The following is a 13,453-nucleotide window of genomic DNA, read 5'->3' as shown; positions in this document are numbered from 1 at the left end:
TGTGAGATGAAAAAAAAATTGTCCATGGTGACGTTATGCCCTTTTAGTCCATCAACTAAATCAAGAACAACCCGTTCTCCTTGATTCCTCTCAGGATTTCCTGTCACACCTTTTCCCAAGTAGGGCTGTATTTTCCATACATAGCATGTGCGTGAATCAACAAGTAGCCAAAATTTTAAACCATATCTCTCTGGCTTCGATGGAATGTACTGGCGAAATTTACAACGACCATGAAATCCCAATAATTGCTCATCCACAGTAACAGAATCAGTAGGATTGTAGAATGTGGGAAGCCGTTCAGACCATTTTCCCCAAAGATTTCTAATTGGTGCGAATTTGTCATCATTTCTTTGGCCTCGTCGGGTGAGCACATCATCAAAACGAATGACTTTGTGGATATATAAAAATGTTTTCTCAGACATAATTGACCGAAATATTGGCCGTCCACAATATTCATCAAACAAATCATGCAAAGTTTCATTTTTGGATCTGATAAACATATAGTAGTTATAAGTTTATATTTTTTTAAACTTTTCTGTTGTTAAACTTACTTATTTACACCGGCCAGCAATAATACGGCCAAGTAGGCATGAAATAAATCCTCGTAAATTTCGATATGGTTAGACCCATGTATATACTTTCCGTAGTAGTTTGAGTTATCAATAACAATTTTTGATAGTGACGGCGGAAAAAGTAGTAGGAATGAATCCCGAATATTGTTCACCCGGCTGGATGCAAATCTTGTTACACCTAAAGCCCAGTAATCTTAATTCTATGACACTTCAATAAACAATTACTACTAACCTGGGCGTAAATTTATGATATTTTCTCTCCCCAATCGACCAGTGGCGTAAGGCTCGCTACGCCAAGTAGTACCATCTTTTGCTATATACATTGGATCAGCTTCTGAAGTACTGCCAATAATGTCATCCGGTTCAGGTAAGCAGCTTTCAGACGAACTGCTTTCAATTTCAGTTTCAGGATCGGAAACATCTTCATCCTCTTCACTCTCATCCAGTACTTCATTCACTAGTTCCTCAAAGGTCAAAAACCGTGGACGCGACATTGTTTTGAATACACACAATTATGTGACAAAATAAATGAATCTTCAAAAAAGCACCCCAAGAAATAAAAACACACCACAAATACCAAAAATCGCGTAGCGAATGACGTGCACCGCAGCAAAAAAACGTTTGAATTGCCATATGTATCAAAAATGATACATAGCTCGAATTATGAAGTTTTTGAATTTCTCATGGCCTACTTGCAAAATTTTTTGAAAATATGTTTAAAAATAACAGCAATAACAAAATAAACATAGTCGCGAAGAATGCAGCACTCAATTTTTTTTTTAAAGAAGTTATGATAAGATATAAAACAAAATGTATCATTTTTGATACAAAGCTCGATTAACGGTTAAAGCGTTGATGGGCACCGCCTTGCCCGCGGACAAAGCTCTTTCAAGCTTTCTATACATTTTGTATAGGCGCGTGCAGAGTAAAAGCTCTCTCTGCCCATCGCTGCTTTAAAGAGTTATTTCCGCGGGGCACTGTCTTGAGTATCAGTGGTATAAATTCACCAATAAAAAACGAACGCTTCTTTACATAGTATGAAAAAATAGCTTTCGGATTCAAATTACAGTTCGCCAGTTTTCTTTACTTCTTGGCTTCGACTTCCCAACAGACCACTCATTGCTGCAGCCGTGATTGAGCCTAAAAGGCATGAGTTTTGATTTAAGCCACTTCCTGCCTGCCTAGCTAACTTCGAGACGTAAAAGCCTCTAGGAGCTGCGGCTTCCGTGCTGATTTTTACACGAATTGGCACTTGAACAGCAGCAGCAAGATGCTGGCAACAGCAGTCGGCTATCTCGCCAGTAGTCAGCAATCCGCGCCATACACAAAACAGCGCTTAGGAATAAAATATTTTCTTTGCAAGCCGGACAGGAAGTTAACGCCACCACTGATGCATTGCTCACTGACTGTGGGGCAACTGGGTGCGCTTATTGCCCATCTGATGGCTGCAAAAAATGATTGGAGTGCAATGCAATGGCAGTTGAAAGTAGACTTTTTATTAAATGCACCAAGCTTGAGCAACAAACGAACGCTTTCTATGCGTTTACTAAAAGTGGCTGCAAATAGCGCTGTTTTTGCAAATGGCATGTGGCATGTGCGCGCATTTTCATATTCTCCACTCTAGCACACTCCATTCAGCTCAACTCGCTTAACTCAAAGCGAAATATGATTCGCATCAAGTGAGTGCGTTTTTTTTTTGTGTATGTGTGTGTGTGTCGATTTTGGTCTTCGCCTGGCTTATCTGCCGCGCAACATTAATGCTTTCCTACTACTTTATGATTGTTGCGCCGCTGCCTTGTTAAGGAGCCATTTGGCTGGTGCTGCAATGATAGATATTGTTTAAAGCACCTTAACTGGTCGCTGATATCTCATAGGCTCGCGCGTTCGAGTGAATTGGCCACAGTAGCACATTGCTGCTCGCATGCCTGGCTACTACTTGGCGGCTTCTGCTGTTGCTGGCGCTGCATTGGCATGTGGCAGGTGTTTTTGATATCTGGCAAAAATTATTGTTGGCAACATTTTTGCAATTGCACTTAACATTATGTGTATATGAAATAGTGAAATGTAGAGAAAATGGAAGTGGTGGAAATTTTTAAAATTGTGGCAGGAAAATGACACCTTTCGCTGCAAAACTGGCAGCATTGAGTGTTAAGGAAAGGGTGAATAAAACATTATTTTTTTTAATATTTCTGAAAGCACGCTATCTATGTTACTTAATCCGGCGAATAATTTAATCAGGTTTTTATATAGAAAACTGAATTTTTTCATTGTTTTTGTTTATGTTTTTTGTTTTCATAAAACCCTTTGTGCAACTTTGAACTTAAGACATCCGTAAAACTAAACAATTTTTGTAAATTTGTTGCGGGAAATTTGAGCTTTTATCGTTTGTGATTATTGAAAGCATTTTATTTTTCAATTATTTTTAAATCCGTATATTAATTAATTTTTACGGCAAATTAAAAGGTAGCAAAACCCTTCACATAAATGGATAAATACAGATGTGAAAAGCCACATACAAATTTACAGCAAACACATATTTATGTGCACACATACGTACACAAGAAATCATCCGCATCCATATGTGCATATCTGCATTCAAATGCAAATAAATGCGTTTGTGGCGACATACCCTGTTGGAACATGGAATCGAATTCTAGACTCATCACTAGTAATCAGCAAACTAGTTAGTTTGTAACTAAATGCAAACCAATGTCTTTTGACCACCGTCTTATAAAAGCGGAGTAGTTTAAGAGCAAATTTCGAGACGATTTCACCTCTTTGACCTCCTAGTTGCTGCGACACTGAGGATACAATGTGCTATTGAATGTCAGTGGGAGAGTGTTCTATCCGTACGCCCAACACAATTAATAGTTGCAGCCTTGTGAGCCTCTTGACTGCCTCCTGTAAACCATTGGCCGGAGAGACCTTGCAGCAGCATATGTCCTGCAGCATTTAGGCCCTGCGGCTAGGGGTAAGAATTTAGCCACAGCAAGGCATGCGTGTCGTAAAACCCGACTAAACCCCTTTTGGTGTTAGTGTCCCAATTGGCATTACTGCGTCTCGGGAAGTAGGAGGATGACGGGAAAAATACCATCTCAAATACCCACCAACCCTTGCGCGGATTTTAAAACTTCACCTGGTACCTATAATTATGGAAATCTATCCGCACTTGCGGTAGGGGCACGGATTCTGGAGGCCCCAAAAGTCACTAAACTCTTCGGTGCCAACGACTAGGAGCGCATCCTTGAGGAGAGCGTTAAAGTAGGATCAATCCACTCTGCTTCTAGAGTTGGAAGCGGACCATTTGCTTACAAAGGCTGTACGTCGGGAAGTCGTTCGCTTTCTTTAGCCCAGAAACGGGACAGAAGAGGAGGAAAAGGAGGCAAAATCTAGAAGCGAAACTCAGACGGTAGAAGTCCTCTTTTGTAGTCAGTGTATCTAGTAAGAGGCCCTGGCTGGCGGAGGTTATACCTTTGGAAACCTTTGGTCCTTTAGCGCATGCAGTGGCATCCAAATTATCTGGAAACGTTGTAACAGAAGGACAACTTTGGCTGTGCTCCTTAGGGCTTGCCCCAATGTCCAATCGGCGAACGCCCCAATGTCTCATCGCAAGAGTAGAGGTGTGGCAATGCCAAATTCGGATCTTGCATTTATTTCTCGAAGACATCGGCGGACGAAGGCAGCGTCTATAAGACCGACCTCTGGCGCCACAGAATCCTTGCTAAAAACCAAGAGTACTGATGGTGCAAGGGTCCTGATCGTGGCAAAACCGTCTCTGCCACGCGCTTTAGAAAATCAGGCCTCCTGCTCTACCTAAAATCTCGTCGGCAGCGGGACCTGTGCAAAAGTTTCCCTCTGCGTTACGAGATCTAAGAACGTGGCCCTCTTTAAGTGAGCCTGTCACTGCCGTAGTAAGGAAGGCGGGTGCGATTCGACAGATGAGCCATGTAGAAATAAAGCACTACCATGGCCACCTAATCCGAAGCGTCATTGCCTCCGGAACTGCGACGAATGCCCGTGGATATGAGGAGAGGATTTAGATTCCGCGATGTCAAAACCAAACGGTACACCCAATCCCTTTTGTGTTGGGGATTTAGAGGGGTTTGTGGTTCTGTGTAATTAGCCTACTAGTTTTAAACTCACCTTACAACGGTGCTCATAAGTGCATCTATGCCCTGACAGCCCTTTCAACCTAAGCTTGTGCATCTGCCCCAACATTTATAATGTTCTACAAATGGTGCCTGGGAACTCTATATATGTAGTTATTTACTATTTCCCATGATTCGAAACGATAGCCACCTTTTTCCACAGTACCAAGCTAAATCTAAATCTAACAGTTGAAGGCCAGTGTACACCGGATTCCGCTTTGAGAGCATGGAACTAGTGGTATGCTGGTCAAATGGGATCTACATAGTCTAAAAATAAATATAAATGACACTGTAGGTAAAATCTCAAGTTTTGAAATGCCACAACAACAAAAAATATGTTGAAACACGAGTATTATATTTTTTTTTTCTATTTTCGGGCATTTCCCAAGATATTTTTTTTTATTAAAAAAATATTTGCGCTTTAACATGGAAAAGTTTTTGTTTTTCATTTATTGAAATCAAGCGAATAACAAAGAAAAACGGTAGATAAATAAAAAAATTGTGTTGGAACTTTCTTGTAAGAAATATTAGCAGGAAAAATGTTACTCATACGCCAGGGTGCGCCGTGTACGAGTTTTATATTTTGTAAAGATTTTTCCCCTAAATAAAATATACATACATAAAATATTTCTGATTATTTCTGTTGCTTGAAAAAGTACTTTGCTTTTCCTGTAAATTTTCTTGAAGAATCACATATGTAAATATACCAGCATTTTTTTCTGGAAAGCTGCATGCTGATTTAAGAATTTTGTGTAGAAGAGATTTTTTTTTTCATTTCTTGTGCATCATTTATATGAATTTTTCGTTTTTCTTGAGAGCTGCAGACAGTCCTTCAAAACTTAATATTTTTTATTCACAATGCAAACTGAAAATTAAAATGTCTTTGCAAATTGAACTGATCTAGAAAAACAATACACAGATCCGTCCGTTAATGAGGCTGGGGTTGGCGTGTCCTTTGTATAAGACTTTGCTTGGCCTGGCGAGTAGGGAGGAAGGAAGTAAACGATTAACAATCTGACGAAGTTGTCCATTTCTGAAGGAAAAATTTTGTTCCACTGACAAGTGCAAAATTACTCATATCTATGGTCCTCTGCAATATCGGCATAATTCGAAATCCAAAATAACAAAACTCTTACTACTATTAAGTCTCTTGTCTCTAACCTCTATCTTATCGATCTCGAACCTTAACTACTAGCTCTACCAATCCTTATTACTTTCTTTAGTAAAGAGTAGACCTAGATTTGACATGGATTAGCGACATGAGCCCCGTAACAGTAGTAAAGGAATTTATTTTTCAAATTTTGAATTGTATCGTTATTGCAGAGGCCCACGGATTGTGTGCATAGTTAATATGTATGTACACGTATGTATATGTTTTTGGGTATTTGCTGCATAATAAATTTTATATAATGATTTCATGAAATCATTCATTTTATTGAAAAACCCCCTGGAGTCTTAATCGAACGCAAATTAACGCCAATGCGGAATCAATTAAAGCATTGCTTTGCCTGGTGGTGTGCAAATAGCGAACTTGTTGTTGTTTTTATAATTAAATATGAATAGCAAAAAAAAAAGGCTTCGAAGTGCTAATAATATTGGAATTTCATCAGAGCAAACAATGTGACTAAAATGACTTCTGTTCACAGGTGCTAGGCGTAGTGAATTGAGTTGTTAAATTGTATTTGGCAAACAAAATACGTTAAAGAATAAAAAAAAAAGAGTCATAATATGTATGTATGTATGACGTAAAAAAACAACTTGTTATCGTACCGTCAATGGCATCATTGTTGGATAATTATGCAAAAATAATTTGGTATGAAAATTTACGCTTATCGAATTAGTGTTGTTTACTGTCTAATCATGTAGCTCTAAGTTTAGACACATTTTTGCGTGCATTGAAAATCTTATAACATGAATTATGCTTTCGCGGTAGAGCGCAGGTTTTCTAGGTGGTACTCATCTACCTGTGTAGAAATGGCTTCGAAACACTTAATAGGGGTTTGAGCTACATCTTCATATCACCGACCCAGTAAAAAAGTTAAACCCAAACGGAAATAAATTTTTTTAGCATTTTGGTAAATGGTTTGAATTAGTCTACTTTAAAAGCCCATGGCTGGAAGGTCTACAATATTTTAGAAAGGTCAAATTTTTAAGATGAAAAGGGCTATGAAGAAGCAGCGTTTCTTCTTTGGAACAAATAGTTTCAGCTACCCTTCGCAATCCAGTCTCCACAGCAAATGTGGAAAGAACATTTTCCCAAATCAATCGAACTGGTAGTTTTTTGCGAGGTGGCGATGTGGCAGTGCGTTTTCAAGAAAAAATAATAGAAGTGAACCATAGAAAATTTTGCGAATTCGCATGAGCTGGAACTTAATGAAATTTTGTTGTAATAAGCTAGCGAGGTCTTAAATGCTGTGGAGTGGAGAGTGCTGCTCTAGAAACGCTTTTACCTCCCGCCAGTTTTATTTGTATAGGGTAATTCAATAAGACCGCAGATGTTCTTAATGGGGCCATTGTTTCATGCGTAGAGTATTCCAAGTGGCACCGTCCTCTTCAGACCATATTGTCCAAGTCCATTTCAACTCATTGAGGCTATGAAAAGTTTGTTATCATGTCACGATGACGTCCACTTACCGCAGCAGCGTTACCGGCATCATTTTCGAAGAAGTACGGTCCGATGACTCCGCCAGCCCAAAAAAAAAATTCTTTTATTTATTACCTTTTATTTTTATTTTCTACATATTATGCAAAATTTAGTTATCAATTATCTATCATTTATTATATATTTTTAGTATCTATTGACTATTATTTATTATTTGTATACTATTGGCTACTATCTGTCAATTATTATTAATTATTTATTATCTTTTATCTATTAGATATCTATCTGCTATCTATTATCCGTTATCCATTATCTTCCATCTAATAAGTTTTATCTGTTATTCTTTACCTATTATATTTTTGAATTTTTTTTTTTACCGTAAATTTAATTGAATTAACATAAATAATCGCCAGCATTCCATTGAAATGTTCGAGTTATCTACCTCAAATGTTGTAAAATGCAAATGAATGATAAGTACGGACGCGGTGAACCACAAACATGGCATTGCTACACCCATTTGTAAGACATACATACGCTCATGCACACACATACATATGTATATACGTAAATACTTTTAAATATTTAAATCTGGTACTCGTATAGTGATAGCGATAGAGTGGGCAGCTAGCAAAGTAGTGATGTGCGGTTCCGAGTGTTTAAAGAACTGGTTTTAAGCAGAGTCAGGAAAGAAATAAAATTTAAGGTTTCAATTAAAACAAAGCAATGTTTCTATTTAAAAACATGATTTTATTCATGTTGTCGCTGGTCCTTTGACGCATTCAAAGAGTTAAAGAAGAGGAAGAAAACTAGCCCAATATTAAATTCAAACAAAAACATGCTTTTAGGCTACTTAGAACTTCAGAAAACGTGCACAAGCCGAATTTAAAGTCGATAGCATCAAAAACAATGAAGTTGATGGAAGTCGAACAGATTGGGGATACCTGTACCCTGAAACGAACTAAATTAGGTAAGTCAACTCACCGATATCTTCATATTTAGACATTACGTCAAAAAATCAATATTTCGTTGATAGGGCAATATGCGCTTCGGATTGGTATCCGGTTCTGTAGACACCGATTTCGGTCCCTTTGAAATATTTTTTTATTGTTGTTGGAGCAGTAGCGCTCACTCCCCCTGGAGTTTCGTTATGAGTCATCTTCATCCACTGACGCCGCAAGCCTGAGACCGTGAAAGCGGCCGATGTCGCTATGCGTGATCCATGGCGCTTCTGGTGTTATGTTCGTAGCGTTACAGGTGCATTCCAAGAGATGTTGGGTGTTGTGTGGTCTCTGCCCGCATGCGGGGTCTATGCGGTTGTTGATGGGCGGCGGTCGACTACCTAAGACAATGTTGTCGTTTCACGTGCGCATACTCGTCCTGACTACATCGGTTTTAGGTTGTTGAGCGCTGCTCAGTATTTTTCTGCATCGAATGGATGGTCTTTGCCCGACTCAATGTCGGTTTTCCAGTCGTGGCGTACCGGCGGGCGGATCGTTCCAACTCAGGACGTTGTTGTGGTTTCTGTGTTTTTTTTTACAGTTTGCTTAGGCACGCGCTGAGGAGCAGAAAAGGCTGTCGAACGTGCCTACCATAATATTGGTATTGTTGACCGTCGATATTCTGCTGCCATGGACCTATACGCCGAGGTACAGCTTCACCTCATTAATCCAGGTGATGAAAAGTGTGGCGATAGATTTCGCGGTAGAGATTTGTACGCTCCTCGCAGTGAAGAAGTTGGGTTTTCCGTTCTTTCGGTTCTTCTGGAACCGTTTTAAGTTTCTCTATGGAGTTTCGGGTCTTTTGGAATCGGGATTCTGTGCTTCTGGAACCATTTTCCGGTCCTTGTAAGAACCGGAACGGTCGATTCTCTAAAGGACCCGGTTCTACGGTTAGGGTTCCTTGATTCTGTGCATCACTATCGCAAAGCACTCGGACATGTAAAGGTAAAGTAGATATCTAGTGCGGCAACAATATTTGCTGCGCTCACTTGATTATAAACGATTTATTTAGTTCACACACACGAGCATAGATGCATGCATAAATATGTATTAAACTATGTGCGCAAAATTAAATAAAAATAAAATGTTAGAAAAATTAGTTTAGTCAATTGGCAAATGCAAATTTGTGCGCGTGGTCCACACACAACAGGCGGCTACATACAGACAGACATACCAGGCTGGCAAAGCAGGCGTTCCAACCAAGTGATTGCCATCCGCCAACAGCGGGCATTGGACGAATAGAGAGCAACAGCTAGCTAAGTTTATTTATTTTTATTTTTTAGCTTTTGGTCAACAACAGGCAGCAGCAGCGACGACATCGTTGTCGTGCAGCAAGTCTCCGATCGCACGGCAGACACACACGCCCCAGCACACATAGGCCACTGTCAGTGATGGAAAAGTGGATACAATTGAGCACTCGGAAAGTAGAAGGACTGAGCGCGGGAAAGAATAAAGTGTTCACTACTTTCAGTCCGAAAATTTCGCTGTAAACTTTATACATTTAGTAAAACCCGAAAAAGAATTAGCCCGATAGGTTTATGAAGAGCAATAATATAAAAGCGCTTGGACGCGTATTTTTCGCTCAGGCCTTTCAGCTTTCCGCGGGCTCCATTATACTTTTTCCAGCCCTTTTTTAAATTTACCTAAATACCATTTTAGGCTGGGAGGAAATTATTCACCTTTTCTGAGACATACGCTTGCCTGGAGCTGCTGGAAGAGATTACTTCAAACGTAAATTTTTATAGCCAAATTAGTTCAATGTAAGTCATGGAAACGCATACTTCCCCATTAGGTACATTTATGTGCTTGTAGGTACAAATTAGGTACACTTTTAAAATGTATTTTCCTTCGCTGATCACTACACGACTTCATTTATTTGTTGAGTAAATTCTACTCATTCATTCATTTACTTTATAACCTGCCTGTCCGTCTGTTCGACTGCCTGGTTGAGTGCTTGTACATATGCACGTATATAGGTATGTATGTATGTTTGTTGGAAAATTTATTATAAATCGTTTGAAATTGCAATTGCAAAGCCATAATGACAACGAGTGCTGGCCGTTGGCCGGTGACCGGTGGGGTGGACGAGCAAGGCGTGCCAATCAGGCGGTGCACATGAAAACGTTGTGGCGATAAGTAATAGGTGGAGTATACAATGCAAACAAATCGTATTTGCCAAACACATTTACACATTTGTAACTACATAGCATTTTGCACATATTTGCATACTTACTCAAATCACTATCTGCGAGTATGTCTGTGGCCCTCCGTATAAGATATACATACTTACCCATGTAAGCGACTGTGCGTATCTAATGCGAACACACCTCCTCCTTGTCAAGTGACAAATTTCATTTTTCATTGCAGCATTGTGGCAATGCGAAAGCAAGGAGTTAGCGTGGTACTTTGCTTGGTTAATAGTTTTAACAAACGGATGTGAGAAAACCCAAATCATTGGAAATATTTGTTTAGCGAAATGGAAGATTCTAGATAGAAATCGCTAAATGATATAATTTATTGAACGAACTGGGATAGATAGATATTTATTTGGAAGAGGTAACGGATTTATTGTGTCATCTACCAGTACTCTTCGCAACACTTCGTCTTATTCTAAATTTATCATTCTTTGGCCACAGTCAGCCTAGTCTCTTCTCTCTGTCGTCTACTTGTATCCGTCTTACAATCAAGGAATAGGTACAAATTATGTCTCTTTAGCTGAGTCGATAGAGATTACTTGACCTTATTACGAACTTATGCAGATGATTTCTTAAAATTCTTAGCTTCTCTTTAGGCAGGTTAAGTATTATTATTATTATTGTTGGGTTATTGTGCCCAGGTTAAGTATAAGCCTGTATCTATTTAGGTTGTACCCGCCCAATAATCTTTTGGCTTGGCGAACTCCTGTGGTGATTTGCTGGCGCCGTACAGTGGGTTATGAATGAAAAAAAATTATATACATACATTTGTGATGGTTAGATCTACTAGATATATTACACCCTTTGGACGATCAAGTTTTACAAGGCTTTTAAAACTAAGCCACGGGACTGAATACCTAGTTATGGATTTCCATCTCCTTGTTTTTTCATAATTTTTTATTTTATAGTACCAATTGAGAGAGACTTTGTATTTTTTTATTTTTCATTTTAAAATACCTTTGGAATATAAAATCGTAAAAATTTTAAAATCGCATTTTTTTTAATTCCTATGAAATTACAGATCGACTTTCTTGAAATTGTTTCATAAAAAAATTTCACTTATTCTGTAACTTTTATGTATGGTCCGATAATGGGTTAACAATAAAATCTACTTTTTTTTTTGGTTGTTAAATTAATGAAAAACTAAAAAATTTTGTCCACAACAACGCCAAAAACTCTGACAGGCAGTCTGCAAAATGACCTTAACTTTTTGATATCCGTATTTTACAGTTTTGGCCTACGATATCTTTATAGTTTTTGCTATAAATATCGATATTTTTTTTTTGTTATCGCGATCGCTATATGAATAGATTTTGTTATCGATATAGATACTTTAAGTAGTTTCTTTTTATGGGTTTTTTAGCTTCAATAGTTTTCGTTATCAATATTTGTATACTATGCCTATATCGATAATTTTTACAGTTATAATCGCTATCGATATTTTTATAGTTTTTGTTATTGCTCGAGTATTACGTAAGCAGAGGTTAACCCCTCACTCCCCCTTGTCAGCACAAGTAAACAAAGTTCTTGCCCCCTCTCCCCCTTCTATACACATACGTCTTCATTGGAATTTTGTTGATCTGTTAAAGTTCATTTATTGTTATTTATGACCAGCAGTTATCAGGTCTAGAAACGAGGAAATTATAGCCTAAAAAATTTCATTGAATTTTTTATAGATAATCGTTCAAATTATAATATACCAAAATTTTCAGAAAAATAAGAAAAGTAAATAAATAAATATTGCTCATGTAATCACTACCCCGATCCACCTCTACCCCTTTTCATAAAAAATAAGCAAATCAAAGACCCCACCCGTAATACTTGACTAGCCGTCAAGTGGTTGGAGAACCCAATAAAAACAAAAAGATTTCGATAACAATACCGATATAACTTTTTTTAATTTTATGACATGTTCAATTACAGTATACGGCAAAATCCACTATTTTTCTGGGTATTGGACCAAACCAATTGTTTTGAAAGAGGCATAAGTAAAAAAGTTATTTCTCCGTTTTTCGAAGTTAGCCTCCGAAATCGAGACATGGGTCTTCGAAGTTCGAAATTGAACCTTTGGTAAAAAATAATTTTTGTATGTAAAAAACTAAAGAAGTAAAAATACAGACGAGGTACCCCTTTTTCCTCTTTATTTAAATGGTATATAACTTTTTTTGTGAACACTTATAATAAAGGTGCTATAAGGGGTCAAAGTTCAGCTCTTCGAAAAAATTAAAAACTTTGTATTTCAAAAAATTTTGAACATGAAAAAAGTTATATATGTACTAGGGTATTCGATTATTCGCCTTTTTTCCAAAACCGGTTTTCGAGTTATTCGAAAAATTGCATTGTGAAAAAGCCGGTTGCCGATTTTCTAATTAACAAAAAATCGGTTAAACCGGTTTTATTTTACATAGTTTTTATGCAGTGAAATGCTTACCTTGGTATGAAGTCATGACCAAAAAATACAATAAAACTATTAAGAGTAAGAAACGAACAAAACACTTTCTATATCAAATTTAAAACAAATAAAAATCAGTTAAAAATTGACGTTAGGTCTTTTTGTAATACTTTATTGCATTTTTTCTGATTTTTTTTCGGTTTGGATTAGTGCTCTTGCCGCCGTAGCCGAGTGCTTAGGGATGCCTACTGCCACTCGGGAGATCCTTGGTTCAATTTCTGGATCCAGCAACATCAACAAAAGTTTTTTTAAGCTGCTGTCGCCCATCGGCAGACAATGGCAACCCTCTGAGTGTTGTTTAAGCGCCAAGCAAGCCTAGGATATAATTTTGAAACTATTTAGGGACATTTTTTGAACTGCAAAACTTCGAAAAACCTAAAAGTTTTATTCAGAGGTCAAGATTTGGACGAAATGAGAAAAACCGGCTTGTTCGATCAAAAAATCCGGTTTATTCGATATGCGAAAAATCGAGATTTCAAAAAAAAA

The 13,453-nt window shown here is 37.9% G+C and overlaps 1 protein-coding gene across 1 annotated transcript; it reads right to left on the bottom strand.

Moving 5' to 3' along the window:
- Positions 1–547: 547 nt before the first annotated feature.
- Positions 548–1,107, bottom strand: LOC118745257. Its single transcript, XM_036478782.1, has 2 exons — positions 805–1,107; positions 548–750 (listed from the first exon to the last, which is right to left on the bottom strand). The coding sequence occupies exons 1-2, from the start codon at positions 1,064–1,066 to the stop codon at positions 548–550; spliced, it is 465 nt and encodes a 154-aa protein (XP_036334675.1). The 5' UTR covers positions 1,067–1,107.
- Between the last annotated feature and the right edge of the window lie 12,346 nt (positions 1,108–13,453).

The sequence above is a fragment of the Rhagoletis pomonella genome, unplaced genomic scaffold (genome assembly GCF_013731165.1).
Source record: "Rhagoletis pomonella isolate Grant_MI unplaced genomic scaffold, Rhpom_1.0 Rhpom_scaffold_00008, whole genome shotgun sequence".
NCBI classification, from domain to species: domain Eukaryota; kingdom Metazoa; phylum Arthropoda; class Insecta; order Diptera; family Tephritidae; genus Rhagoletis; species Rhagoletis pomonella.
The sequence above is the reverse complement of the archived record's forward strand: the minus strand, read 5'-3'. Positions and strand labels throughout refer to the sequence as shown.

Coding starts and splice junctions, on each gene's coding strand:
- LOC118745257 (XM_036478782.1), bottom strand. CDS start 1,066: ATGTCGCGTCCACGGTTTTTGACCTTTGAGGAACTAGTGAATGAAGTA. Junction 751..804: donor TATCATAAATTTACGCCCAG/GTTAGTAGTAAT, acceptor ACTGGGCTTTAG/GTGTAACAAGATTTGCATCC.